Here is a 14,222-nt window from a genome sequence, read left to right on the forward strand (position 1 = left end):
AGTGAAACGGGAAGTGGTTTGTCGCACCGCTCCACAACACCTGATCGCCTCTACGTCCCGACCACGCACGTGCAAAAGCGCCGCGTGTGGTTTGTGGAACTTGGAGGATTGCAGGGACTGCAATGTACTCCGCCGGTGGTTCTTGAATGTTTTACACCAAATACCACCTTCAAAAAAAAAATGTCGTACCACGATTATGATCAGCACTTGAAGACAAAACAGATGATTGTTAGCTACGAAGATTAGGAACAGTTTAACCCTGCATATTAATATAGAAAGTTTAAGAAAATTCATTGCATCACATAAAAAACATGCATAAATAAAAGTTCCAAACTGAAAAAAATGAAATGCAATTGCACTGGGCTAGCATGCCAATCACGGATGGAAATTCCATATTTTTTATTTTGCTTGTCACATTGAGAAGATAAGTTCCATTTTTAGACACTGCCAGTGTTGATGAACAGTATTCAAAAAACTGTTTGGAATAATCCTAAAAAAACAAGCAGTCGTGTATTGTATTCAGAACGTGGCATCGCCATCTACTGGCTTGGAGTCATATTACAGCATGTTATTTTTATTTTCAGCGTGTTCGTGTAAAGATGCATCCGTTTTAAGGTTTTGAGTGATTAAAAAAATTTGTAGCTAATCTGGGCATGCAATTACAAACGTAAAGGTTTTGAAAATGTAATCATTTTCGTATTAGGTCTCGTCTTTGAAATGCATTGTCCAAATTTCATCGACACTCTTTAACTCCAATAATGTTTAAAGTTAAAATATAAAACTTTTCAAATGTACTCATGCACAAAAAAAAAATGGAATTCGTAAAAGAATTTGTTTTGTTTTTTTCTTGCATTCCGAATAGATAGTTACAGACACGCAATGTTGATTTTGGCAGCTGATGAATTCAAGTTGAAAAATGTGCCTGGCCTCTTTGGATGAATAAATGCCACATCAGAGAGAACGGCGGCGCTGAATTCATTGGCCCCCGGTGGCCATGAGATCAACCTGCGTGATTGCGCCGCGCTTCTTTCAGGTCTCCACTTGGTGTGAAAGGAGACAATTTAAACTGGTTTGAAGAAGAACAAAAATCAAATAAAAATGGCAGCCGTGGATTTCCAGAGGCTAAGCTCAACACAACGGCGCCTATGGTATTGTAAAAGCCAGGTCATTTGTAGTAAATCAGCTCGGCTTTTAAAAGGCAAAATGGCAGCGGCGAGTCTAGTGGGAGGCCATGAGGCATGTGCTAAATGGGCCAGGCACGGGGCGGGAGGCAGTTTAGTGCGGGCCGTGCCCCCCCGCTTGTGGCACCCGCCCATAAATTGCGAGGAGGCGTCCGCCGAGTGCCTCGCTTCAAGGAGGATCAACTTGTGCGAGGTCGTGGCGGGGCACCGAAGAAGGGCTCGAGTGGGGAAAGCCAAGGTACACGCCAAGCGCCCGTCACTTGTTAGCCCGCTAGCCGCTAATGTGTGTGTGTGTGGTTGTACCTCGCCACTCGCCACTTTCACTGCCAAATTCAAGTGATAAATCTCCAGGTCGCCCTTTGATGGCGAGCGGGTCAACTTGGAAGTATGGGCTTTTTGGATGCGGCCGAGGGGTTGCACGTCAGCTCTTATCTTTGTCTCGAGTGTTCTATATCACGGCTAACAAAAGGCGGCTCTCCCAACGCGACAAAGGGGACGTCCTTCTGCTGTCGGAATGATGGAAAAGAAACAGGCTCAAGTGGGGTACGTGCATAAAAGACAATCTGGAGCAATTTGTGCCCGGTTGCCCCCCCCCCCAACAAACGGGATCTGATTTAGCCTCCGCAATGGAAAACGCTTGTGCTCCAACGTTAGCCAGAGAAGGTTTCCAACGATTGTCAAGCTAAACACTTTTTCTAAATTTGGTCACGTGACATTGGCAGGCACGAGCTGTGATTGGTCGTGACCTGAGCCCCGAGCAACTGTGATGTCATATTCAGTGGACGCTAAGTGGCAAAATGGCCGCCCCCCCCCAAACATGAATCAAAACCTGAGGATGCTGTAGCGAGAAATGAAGGCACCGGCGGCCATCTTGTGTTGCCACTTGCCAAGCGCACATAACTTGAATACATTGATTTCTTTGCCATGATTTCACATTTATATTTTCAGTCCCTCTGGTGAAAATGCAACATTGTGTGGCAAGTCTTATATTATTATTGTAAAGAAAATCTTGGACTTGACTCCGCAAGTATGTAATCGCCTGCATATGAAGACACGAGCAAGTCTTATCAGAATTCCAACGCGAGTGAGCGCTCTTCCCTCGGACGGCTTTGTTCCGTTGCCGCTTTCATGCAGATGCGAGCTTGTCAACGTGTGCCGCGTCATTTCGCTTGCACGCCGTGTCTTGATCAGCAAAGGTTAAGTGGCTGCTAATCCGCCATATGCTCGCCGTCGCCACCGCCATACGCTAAATAATGATGCCTCCTGAATAGATGGTCAGCACCGAGTTGGGTTTTTTTGTGCGTGTGAGAAATGGAAATAAACACCGATGAAACCCAGATTGGCCGCTTTTCAGGTTGTGTTTCCCGATCCGGCCGCACTCGCTGCCCTTTTTTTTTTTCCCTCTTTTTCTCTTTTGCATAACTTGTTGCATAAGCACATTCTGGCAGGCACACAGTGTCGTGTACGCTCTGTGTCATTTCTGCTTTTTCGGTCTGCACTCGTTACAGTACAGGCCGTTCCCTCATGTCACCGTGGTTGCAAAACATCACAAAATATCTCTCTCCCCCCTCACTCATTTTTCATTTTTTGAATGTATTTTTTTATTTTTGCGCTCTAAGAACCACTTTCCTGTTTCCAAAGTGCTCTCTCGCGCTATCTGGAGGTGTCGTAACCCGGGAAGCCTGGCCAAGAACAAACGGAGAGATCGGCGTGTGCTGGCGCTGAGCGTGCGCACGCACACACAGGCGTACAAACACAACCGCCAGATGTTCACTTGGTGCATGCGTTGATGTGTGATGCGTATGGCATGTAAAGTACGCCGCGCCAAAGGCCGTCAAACCATAATTAGCCTGCACTCTGCTGCGATGTGCACACTGTATGCGTACGTTTATTGCCGTACACGCTTGTACGCACTCACGACAAAGTGAACGTGACACATCGGCGGCCTGGAGGCAGCACAGCAAAGTGTTTGTATCAGCAACAAAATAGCCGTTTGTGTTGACAACAGATTAATAGGCACTCTGATTTGAATACGTGCTTGAAATTAATTGACCCAAATGGACTGTGGGCTGATTAACTTTCATCGCCGCCGAAACCAGAACAGCAGCGACCCACATCTTTTCGGCTTGTTTCGCATTCAAATCGACCCATTTTTCAGTCAACTTGATGTTGTTGTTGCTGTTACGGCTTGTCATGGCTCAAATGTCGTTCCTAATTCCAAATTCAAATGAACGGATTTGCCAAGTGGCATTTCTAATGTTGTCATTTTGCGCCACATTTTTTGCTGGAATTCAATGGCCATTGTGAGGTCCCTTCTTTGCCACCAGGGGGTAGTCTAATGCAAAACACAGATACGAGTTTCACATCTGACTCAGTGAGTTGCAGGAATATGAGCTCTTTTTTTATGATAAAGAATAGATGGCTGTGAGTATTGTTATATTGTCTGTCTACCTGTGTTGCTCCACGTTTTGAGCATCAATTACGTATTGTTGTAATGCGGTGAAGCCGAAGATGCCCATCTATTTTATACATTTTCTTTTGTTAGCATTAAGCTAATTGGAGTGTCATAAAGCCAAGCTATGTGAACGTAACACAAAGTTTACTCATTTCCCTCATCATTTTTACTCTCGGATGCAAGGCTTCCCCACCGAACTAAAATGACACATTTTAGCATTGGGATCTTTGTTGCACAAATGCAAAAACCCTCCCCGCCATTTTGGCGTCTTTGCCAAGTACGCGTCGCGTATTGTTTCACGAGCTAATGCTAATCCGTGCTTCAAACAAATTTAGCTGTGCTTAGCATTTGGCTCATATTGTTGGCGTTGTCGTCTTTTCGTGAATGTCCATCTTTTTTTTTGGATTAAGTTGTGTTCAGTTTCCATTATCAGCGCGTTCGACTCATGTTTCCTCTCGCTGTGCAGTGTTGTCTACATGTTGCCTGCCGTGTAATAAAAGTCCACTCTCCTTTGGTCTTTTTGCTCTCCAGCTGGCGAGAAGGCCATCGTATGCGACCAGTGCGGCGCTCAATTCCAGACGGAAGAATCCCTGGAGGCTCACCGGCAGATCCACACCGGTAGGAACAAAAGACAACACCACTTCCGTGTATCGCTTTCGGTACACTTTTTGACAACGGGCCCGCGTCGGCCAACCTCGTCCGGCTCGGCGGAGATGATGATGGACGGCGAGATGGCACCGCGCCGGATTAGCCCGAAATCACAACAGACGCGACAGTAAACGACATAGTCGGGAAAAGTCGGCGAGGTCTGGTGTTGTTTATCGCCGTGCTCCTTTTCCCTCCCGCTCCGGAGATGGGAAGACAGTGCGAGTGCCAAGATGGAAATTGGAGGAAGTAAATCCTCCTCCTTCGGCAGATGTGAGGCGGAATGAGGTGTTTAATTAAGACGGACGGACAGGATTGTCTCGGATGTCCGTCGCTGTTAAGTCGACCTAATGGTGTGCTCGCTCGGATCTTCATTTTCAGTCGGTGTGAGGGAGTGACGGATGGTTTTGCAATTTTGGCCGTGGGGAATATTGTAATCCCCCACATATTCACCGTTAATTATCCTGACAATTTCATGTCACATTTTGGGCACATTTTTCTGCAAAATTTCAATGGATTCGAATTTAGGCCTCTACTCGAAAGCTCGGTTGAGTTTGTCTGATCCTTGAATGTTATGATGGTGATCGTGGCCAATATATAAAATGCATGTTTTTATTTATTTTTTTGTTCCTTTTTTTAATTGTGTGTGTAGAATTATTACATGATTGGTCTTACGGTTAGGTTGGGGTTATATTCAAAATTGTAGGAATATTCCAAAGGTTTTGTACAACTGGAGGAATATTTTGCCTAAATATTATCAATATAAAATCTAAATTTGCAATCTGAAGGGGCATTTGTACTCGAGCGTTTTAAACGAATCTCAACACAATGCCCCTCCCCAAAATCCATCCATCCTCTGCATTTTAGTGAAAGAGACTTTTTCTCTTTGTTTTTTTTTTGCCGCAGGTACATTTGAAATTATAGAAGAAATATAGTGAATGTGTATATGCACTATATATGTATATGTGCGTTTCCTGACCCTTTGCGTATTATGCGCGTGACCTTTTTTCAAGCGCCACTTCTATTTAGCCAACAATGTCTTTATTCAAACGTATCTCAGTGCGGCTTTTGTGTTTGCCGATGAAAGGTAAAGGCTGTCATGTCATGTGCGTACAGTAGCCGGCGGTGACCCAACGCCCTCTCGACGACAGTATTTGGCCTCGCCGCGTTGAATGGTCGCTATTGTGGCACGGCGCGATCAGCCTGACTCAACCTCGACGGGGGGAGAAAAAAAAAAATCAAACCACGGGATGGTTTGGAGCTCGCGGAAGCATTCCTGAAGTCATCGTCATTCCCGGCGAAAACAGCACGTGGCGTTTAATTCCGACGTAGGAAATAAACAACAAATATTCCCCTTTTTTTTTTTTTTTTTTTACAAGTAATGGAAAATAATAAAAGTACTCCAAGAATACCAGAAGTAAATCTCTGCCGCTAAACTGGGACTTTTGTGAGCAAACATTCTCCCAGGCGGTCGAGGAAGCTTTCATCCTCAAAACCAAAATAAAACCCCGCTGCTGTCATATTTCCAACTCCAAGCCTATTTACTTTCTGTCTTGTTTATGTGCGCTCGGGCTGTTATGCAACATGCGCAGCCGGGGCTAATTTTAGCCGGGTCTTTTTTTTTTTGAGGACTGTCAACCAGCAAACCGTGGGGAGGATGTTTTGGCGGCGGGCAGCGTTCACTCTCCGCTCGTCAGACGGCAGCATGCGAGGATGCATTCGGGAACTCTCGTTGATTACAGTGAGCGGAGTGGCTTCTCTCATCAACCAGTTCAGGGTGTAGCTCGCCTGCTGCCCGGCGATGCCTGGGATCTGCTCGAGCGCGCCCGGAGAAACGGTTGCGAAAATGGATGGACAGATGACGACCAAGATTATGCAAAAGAACGTAGATGAAGGAGAACATAGACTGTGCTCGATCCACACAGGACGCCATTTTGCATCTACGAACTCTAAACTACTAAACAAATAAACAGTAATCCACACAACTGAGAGGACATCAGGCAGGTCACGTGGTGTCGGTGTCTTTTTAGGAGTACCAAGTACCGGACAGGATCTGATTACCGGTATCAGAATTCTTGAAGCCAGTTTCACATTGCAACAAAAGTTTAGTTGGCATGCCTATTATGAGTAGACCCCCCAAAACAAGAAAATCTCGAGAAGCCATACCCAAAAAAAACTCCAAAAGGCGGCCATTTTGCTTTGAGACGGCCATTTTAGGCTCTTTTTGATTATTTGATTGTGTTGGTGATGTAGAATCCCTCCAAAACTGCATTTCCAGTTTGCATAAGTTGTTTTTTCCCCTCTTTTAGTTTTCCTACTTTATTGTGCCAAACGGGCTCCTTTTCTTCCGTCTTCTATAGATTGGCACGGCATCCTGCGGCCCAACGACACTTGTGCGATACACAATCGTGACACAATGAGAAGGCGGTTGCTTGGAAGCTTTGACTCGATCGCTTGAAGGTGACGCCGCGCAATGCGAGTGTAAAAAAAACGGCATCAAAAGGTCAGAAGGAGCTTGCGTGTGGAAGAGACGGAGACGGGGGGGGGGATTTGTTTTGTTTCCGATTGTAGCTTTTGCCGGCGCGACTTGTAATTTGCATAGAAATGCGGCTTGAGTGAGCGAAGGCCGCGTCACCAAATGAGCAGTTACTCGACGCGGCGAAGGCGAAGGCGACAGCCACTCCCGTGTGACTGCGAGCCGGCGGCCTTGGCACAACTTTGTCGGCCGGGACTGTTCAGACGTGAATCATCTCCACGCGACGAAAGCAGCAAAGAGGGGGGGGGGGTCCTTTTCGTCGCCTGTTTCAATGGCTCTCACTTTATTTTTTTTTCCTCCCACCTCGTCCTTTTCAAGCCTCGTAATATGGGCGGAAAATATGCAAAGCGCCTCGCGGGCGACGGCGGTGGGAGCGCAGCGTGATTCCAGAGTAAACACTTTCTTTTCTCAAGCCAGGAATAGTTTGGCTGCAGCGAGGCGGCGGGGAGTGCAGCGAGAGATGAAGAAGAACATGAAGCGCTGAAAAGGCACAACAACAAGGTCCCGAACGAGGATCCGATAAGCGGCGGTCACGTCCGTCAAGCAAATGAGGCCGATGGCGACGTCCAAAGTGCCTGAAATCACACGAGCCCGGCATCTGTTTTGCATCGACTTAATTGTGATGTTATTAAGTTGTCAGGGAGCATTAGGGTTGCCGTACACAAAGCGAACACACAAGGAGACTTCGGACATTGTCGCAGGAACGTAAATGCCAATAAGCAAGCACAGCGGGGATCAAACTTTTAGTGTATGTGTCGAATTACAATACAAAGCCAAACTCATTTTTTTTTCTACCTTAATTACAAACTATGTTGTGCAACTTTTTTTTTTTTTTCAATCACGGACACAAGTAATGATTCACATTCTGTCCAACTTGCACAATAAAAATAATCAGAAAAGTCTGCGTCGTGCTAATCATGCACGGGCAATGTATTTCTATCATCTAATTCACTCGATATTCCTGTTAACTGCTACCTTGCACAAGAGAAGTAAGCAGAACGAATAGAAATAGGACAAAATAAATAAATAAGTGGAACGCTGGTCCTGCTCGGGCAAATATGCTAGCACAATAACGTACAGTAATATGATGTGAGTGCTTTTGATACTCGCCATCTTGCACAATAAAAATAAACCAGACAGCGAGAAAGCATCCAGTCCAAAAAAAAAAAATCTTGTTTTTGCTTCGCTTCTAATATTCCGTTTCCCTCCTTCAACGGTTTTTCCTTGCATCCGTCCTCCCTTGCTCGTCTCCCAAAATAATCCGAGTACAAGTGGTCCGAGACGCTATCGCCGCTAAATGAAATCAAGTGGGGCTACCTTGACTACAGTCACTTGTGTGCTGCCTCCGCAAACAAATTTCCCCCCGATAAGATCTAAATGAGTTTTTCCGAGGCGGAGGAAAAGCGCTGATTGATGCCGCGCAGAACCGAGAGAAGCTCGGAGGAGATGCACGTAAACGAGAAATTAGGCCTGAATGAGAGTTGGCGCTGAGGGCTTTCATTGAGAAACAACCCGAGTGGGCCGCGCCGCCGCCCGGCCGAATCCCTCCCAACTGGTGGCCGCAGACCCATTGAGGCGGCGCGGTGCCAAAATCTTGTCCTGGAGCGAGTCGCAATTCTTAGAAGTGGGTGGGATCCACGAACAAATTGGGATGGGACGGGTGAATCCGCAGACGGCGGCCACACATCCAGAAAGAGCAATAAATTGATGAGGCCCGGGCAGGCGGCAGGCGGGGAGGGGCGGATTATGGACTCCCAGCGGGCGCCGCGATTCACGGGCCATAAAATGGAAGTCAGCGGGACACGGCGCAAATCTGGTCGGCCAATATCCTTAGCGGCCTCCTCGCGCTGCCCGGAGGACGAGCCCCCACCTTGTCGGGCCATCTTAACTCCCCTGGACGTCGCCCTTTCGACGAAACCCCCGCACTGCATTTGCATCTTGTTTTGGACAACCAAATCGTTTTCTTTGTGTGTGAATGTGGTGAGACTTTTTTTTTCTCTTCTCTTTTATTTTTGTTATAGAAATTTCCCAATGTATTTTTATTAGGGTTTTTTTTTATTTCTATCTATTTATTGCTTTATGATTTAATTAATTTTATTTTCATTTTTTTGATAGTTCTGTCGTTTTGCCTAATAATGATTTTTTTTGTGTGTATTTTATCTTTCTATTGGTAAGGTTGCTACCTCACTGATCTGGGAAATCAGTCTGATATTTATTTTCCGTTTGATACCAACGACTTTGTGGGTCCATTTTTGCGACAGTATCTCGGGATTTCTATGGTATAAGATAAGGAAAAGGTGGACATCATGAGGCTCCTTCCCGATATCCCCTGTTGCATTTTAATCTTGGGGAGGCGTGAAAGCGAGCGACGCGCCATCAACAATGACGACGCTTTCTTTTGTCTGCGCTGTTATTCCAAGTAAATCTCCCCTTGTAATTACATCGCCGATTGTTTGCCGACATCTTAGGAGAGTGTTAAAATATCAACGCCCCCCCCCCCCCATTTACAGTGCAAATACCCTTTCGATTAGCGCGCTCACAATAGCGGCCATTCTTTCTGTCCTTATTATTCCTTAATTGTGAAGCGAGATTAGCAGGAGTGCTTCCAACCTTTCACCCCAAACAAAAGAAGCATCGCGTCTAGTTGCCTAGTGACACCAGCTTTCGCTAATTTACTTCCTGACCGTGGCATCGAGTAACCTCGGTAATGAAGATGGCCGACGAAAGTCCTAGCCAGGTCCCGGTCGGTCCATCGATACCGAAAGTAAAATATTGAACAAGAGGTTGCCATGGCAACGATACAGCTGCTATTCTTTGCACCATAACTGCAGACGATTCCGAATGCTAACGTTGTCACCGATGCTAACGTTACCACGAGCGCAGTGCAGGCTGCTCCACCGAAACGATAGACCACTGAATGGCTTCAAATAATAACATTGCCGCAATGCTCGTGCTAACATGACCTAAGAACTGTCCTGGCTGGTCCATTGAGACTCTCGACCACGAATTAGGTGAATTGACGTCGATACGAAAATACGCATTTTTTGGTATCTTGCTTGTTCAAGCGTTGCACTCAATTAAAGATGGCAACATTCGCATGAATGGCAACATTTGCGCTACATGAAAATGAAGCAGGTTGGTCCACCAAGATGTTCTTCAAGAACTGCACACAATTACGAGTTTCGTCAATGCTAGCCTAGCGCCACAAGAGAATGCAATTTTCTGGTCTACAAATATTACAGATTGCTAAATAGTTCTTCAAGGAGTTATTTAAAAAAAAACACACACACACACACAACAACTAGAAAACCCGGTGTTGTCGTGGCAACATCACACTTTCCTGTAATTGCCTGTGATGTGTTCAAAGGATTTTGGAATGAAATTCATTTGAATGCTTATTATATGAAATGGGTCTGTACTTAAAACTCAGGTTTAGTCACTAGGCTGGATATTTTATTTGACCCTTCTCCTCTTTAGTTATTTACTAGCGGTGGCAAAAGGTCACCAGGCGTGTTTGCTCAGGTGTGTGGCGAGGAGGGAAGCTGCAGGTCACCTGATTAGGTGACATTCTTGCTCCACACTGCACTTTTGGGAAGCCACCTGGAATGCTTTTGTTGCTACATTTTTTTTTTCTACATAGAAAACAGCAAGGGCCCCAAAATTGAACCCTGTGGTATACCATACCACAGTGGGGCAGAGTGCGTCAAGGCTATCACCAAAAGCTCCACCTGCCAAATAGGATTTGAGCCGCTCTCGAGCAAACGAGCCACCAGAATACTGTGATCCATAGTATCCAATGCGGCAATCATGTGCACCAAAGTGATAATAAAAATACCAGAATACTAAAAATGTTATTGACATTCAATAGTGGAGTTAAAACACATGAAAATATTTTTCTTGTTTATGAAACCGTATCGAGATTGCTCTGATTTCCGGCTTTGGCCTCAGTCGGCGTTTCAACTCGCGTGCTCGCGCCGCCGCTGCTGCTAATTGTGGGCTCATCAAAGCAATTACAAGAGACATTTACAAGCGGCGTGGGCGCTAAATATTTATCTTTATACCAGATGATAAGAAGTTGTGCGGGCGTTCATTAATAATTAATGCCAATCTATTTGGGCGGCCATGTCTTATCTGACTCCAGAGGCCAAGTGTTCGCAGTCACACTTGATTTGGAGTTAAACATTGTTGAAGTACCAAACAACTGCCATTGCGTCGTGTGTGTGCGTGTGTGGGGGTGTGTGTGTGTTCAAGCTGGTACGGCATTGTGTGAGCAGCCATCATTGTAGCGCACTGACCTTCATTCGTAATGGCAACGCTCTAATGTGAAAATTGTCTCTTTGAAATTAATTTAGCATTTAATTATGTATGAGTTGACATATGCTGGTGCGAGAGTGCGCGAGGTCACCCGCCAGATGTTCGCCACCACCCAAATGTGCCGGCTGACCTTGAGCAACTTTAATGGGAAACAAAGGCATCGGTCGCCTAATGCGTCTTGAGTTAACATCATTAACGCTTCTGTGTGGCATTAAGTTGAAGGAATTAAAAGATCGAGCCAAGCTTTGAGTAGATTAGAATTCTGCTGCTAGAAAAAAAAAAAAAAAACACATTTCCAGGCGTGGAATGTTTGAGGCTGGGTGGGGGTCCCGCCCGTAAGTGTCCTCTTACAGTCCAGGCTCTGATTGATTTGGGGTGAGGGGGGCGTGCTGAGGGTGCGCCCTGCACCCTTTCGGAGGCTTTAGAGGTCAAGGGTCAGCTCTTCTGCAAATCTGCTTCCTATTGTACAGTGGAAACACCCGGACACTGGTGTCACATCACCCCAGCGCCCCCGTACCCCGCGGCACCCCCCCCCCCCCTCCCTCTCGCCTTCTGCATGGGAAAATGGAGGAGGCGTCAATTCAAGCTATTCTCTGGTCGGCTTCACTTCTCTCCCGTCTTCTCAAGCCGCTCTTTAAAGCGCAAATTCTTTCGCTAGCGTTGGGGTGAGCAGCTCAAAAGCGTTTGTTAAGGTTTCTCCCTTCGGCCTCCCCATGGAATCAAACTCATGCTAATGGGGCAGGCACGCCGCTGTGGAAAGGCTTTTTCATGAATGACTTGAGTAAGCAATTAGCACGACACAATATCGGCGAAATACCTCACTTGTGGCAATTAGCGCCATTAATAGATGGTCGGACGTCAACACGTTTTTGTCCAAAAGTGGCTTGTTCTTGCTCAATAGCAATTTTCATCAACGCCAATAAATACATTCTGGTCATGTTTGGCGAAGCGACCGCTCGGTCTGAAGAAAGTTTGATCTTAAAAACACATCTCAAAGGCGCTCTCTCAAATAATTAACAAAGCCCCCAAAAATGTCTTGATTTTTTTTTTTTTTTTAATGGAAGGTAAAAAAAAAAATCCATATTTTTGCTATTTTGTTTGCTTTTTTATGTTAAGGTTGAAAAGAAATCTTGATTTTGCTGTAATGAATCACTACTCCATAAAAAAAAAGTTATTACAACTGTTGTAGTCAACATAATTGAACATTAAAAGAGAAGTCAACCCAAAAATGTTCAATGCAGCCCCACTAATCTAAAAAAACAACAGAAAATGCGCTCAGGTCAAGAACAATCCCGACTCGCCAGTTTTCTGACGCCGAAACGGGATTTGGACTTGCTTTTGTCTGGACAGTGACACTTTGACAATTGCAATCATCAAAGCTTTATTCCTAGAAATAAAGTGTAGTCAATTTTTTGGGGGGGGGGTTTACAGTGATAAATTGATTTTTGTTTGGTTTTGCTTGTAGTTTCCGATTGTTGAGAAAATAAATCTGAGGGTGTTTCATTGAAATTTTTGTGAGGCAAAGCGTCACTCCACTGTCCTAAGTCTTAGATCTGTGCTCTCTGCAAAGGCTTTGCGCGGGGATAACGTTGCAATTCCGAAAATGTGGCTGGTCCTTGGCCCTCAGGGGCCCAAAGCCTTTGTGGTCACAGGGCCGGGATTACACTTTAACCTCCATCACGGCGAGCCTACAGCTACTCGCCCCCGAGGTCAGGTGAAAGGCCAGGAATCCTAAACATGCTGAAGAAGAAGAGAAAGTCTGTTTTCAAAATGGCTGCGTTTCATTTGGATGGCGCTTTGGGCTTTTGTGCCTCATTGATTAGCCTCCGGGGGGGGGGGGGGGGGGGGGTTTCCCTACCTACTTAATGTACTTCTGAAGAAAGAGGCTCCCAAGTTGATGTCGGGGCCCAAACCGTCAATCATGTTTTAGTGGGATGCCAATCGTATGAGAGTACTACTTTTGTTTTGAATCCACACTTAAATGATCAACTTTTGTCTATTTTATTTGTACGATGTTTTCAAGGCGTACTTAACAACAAAACGAAAAAAAATTAAATGCATTTTTCACTGTTTATTAGAAACACAAAATTATTTATTTATTCTTTAAGCTTTGAAAGGTTCAGAGAAGCTTTTGGAGTCAACTCGAGGGACTGCTCAAAACAGATTACTGGAAGCAATTTTAATGCTCAAGTGCTGTCTAATGAAAAGCCTGTATCTTCAAATGTCCACATTTTTTAACTAAAAAAAAAAAGTCAACCTGTGGTGCTGTAACTGCTCAACCTAAAGAAGTTGTTTTGTTTGTTTTTTTAATCAATGACTGTCGCAGTCGAATGAAAAGTGTGTACTTTGTAGCTCGAAAAGTTTGTGGTTTTACCTGAACCTCACCGTTTGGGGGCAAATTGAGGCAGTGCTAAAAATGAGCTGAAAAGTATGTTTTTCACGCTTGACTGGGTTGTCTTGTTGCATATAATTTACTCGTCTGGCCATAAGTTAAGCAACTGTCTGTCTGTTTGCCTTGCGCTGTCGTAAAAAGCTAACTTATTTCTAAAGGACTTTTTCTACGCCCATAAAAAAGTCAACCATTCTTTTGCTTGTAATCTTTGGGGCAAATGTTACAAATTTCAGATAAGGCCAACACGCTAGTAAAAAGACAAGGACCTCTTTGAAAGAGAGCCGTCAGGAGCTATAAATCTTTGATAGGGCTAAGTGGGGGGCAAAAAATGAGTAAGACTCTTTTTGGCTGATGTTGCTAACGTTTGCTGTTGAGCTAACGTTGCTAAATGGGCCAGTCTTCAAAAACGCTTCACATAATATTAGTTAGTCCTCTAAAACAACATATTACTGATACTTTGTGCGTAATTAAAGACCTTTTGTGATGCCAAAAAGTAAAATAGTAGCTCCAGAAATGGCTTATGCTAGTTTTCAAAAACGTTATGCCTGCATGCTAATGTTTGAGTCTGAAGATTGTTTTTTATTTTATGAACTAATTTATTTATTTAAGCATGAGTATCAGCTCGTTTGTTTTCTGGCCGTGGTGGCAGAGAAAAAGCCGCTTTATTGCGTCTCGTCTGGGTCACGGAGCTAGCGGTCC

At 45.0% G+C, this 14,222-nt stretch overlaps 1 protein-coding gene across 1 annotated transcript in view; it reads left to right on the forward strand.

Moving 5' to 3' along the window:
- Window positions 1-14,222, forward strand: part of zbtb16a (zinc finger and BTB domain containing 16a) — an 89,720-nt gene that overhangs the window by 49,982 nt on the left and 25,516 nt on the right. Inside the window, exon 4 of the mRNA XM_088279851.1 lies at window positions 4,168-4,254. Coding sequence (XP_088135977.1) covers window positions 4,168-4,254 — 87 coding nt within the window. The remainder of the gene's footprint in view (window positions 1-4,167; window positions 4,255-14,222) is intronic.

Source organism: Idiotropiscis lumnitzeri, chromosome 17 (assembly GCF_059441095.1).
Source record: "Idiotropiscis lumnitzeri isolate Australia: NSW breed Sydney's pygmy pipehorse chromosome 17, RoL_Ilum_1.0, whole genome shotgun sequence".
Taxonomy (NCBI): Eukaryota; Metazoa; Chordata; class Actinopteri; order Syngnathiformes; family Syngnathidae; genus Idiotropiscis; species Idiotropiscis lumnitzeri.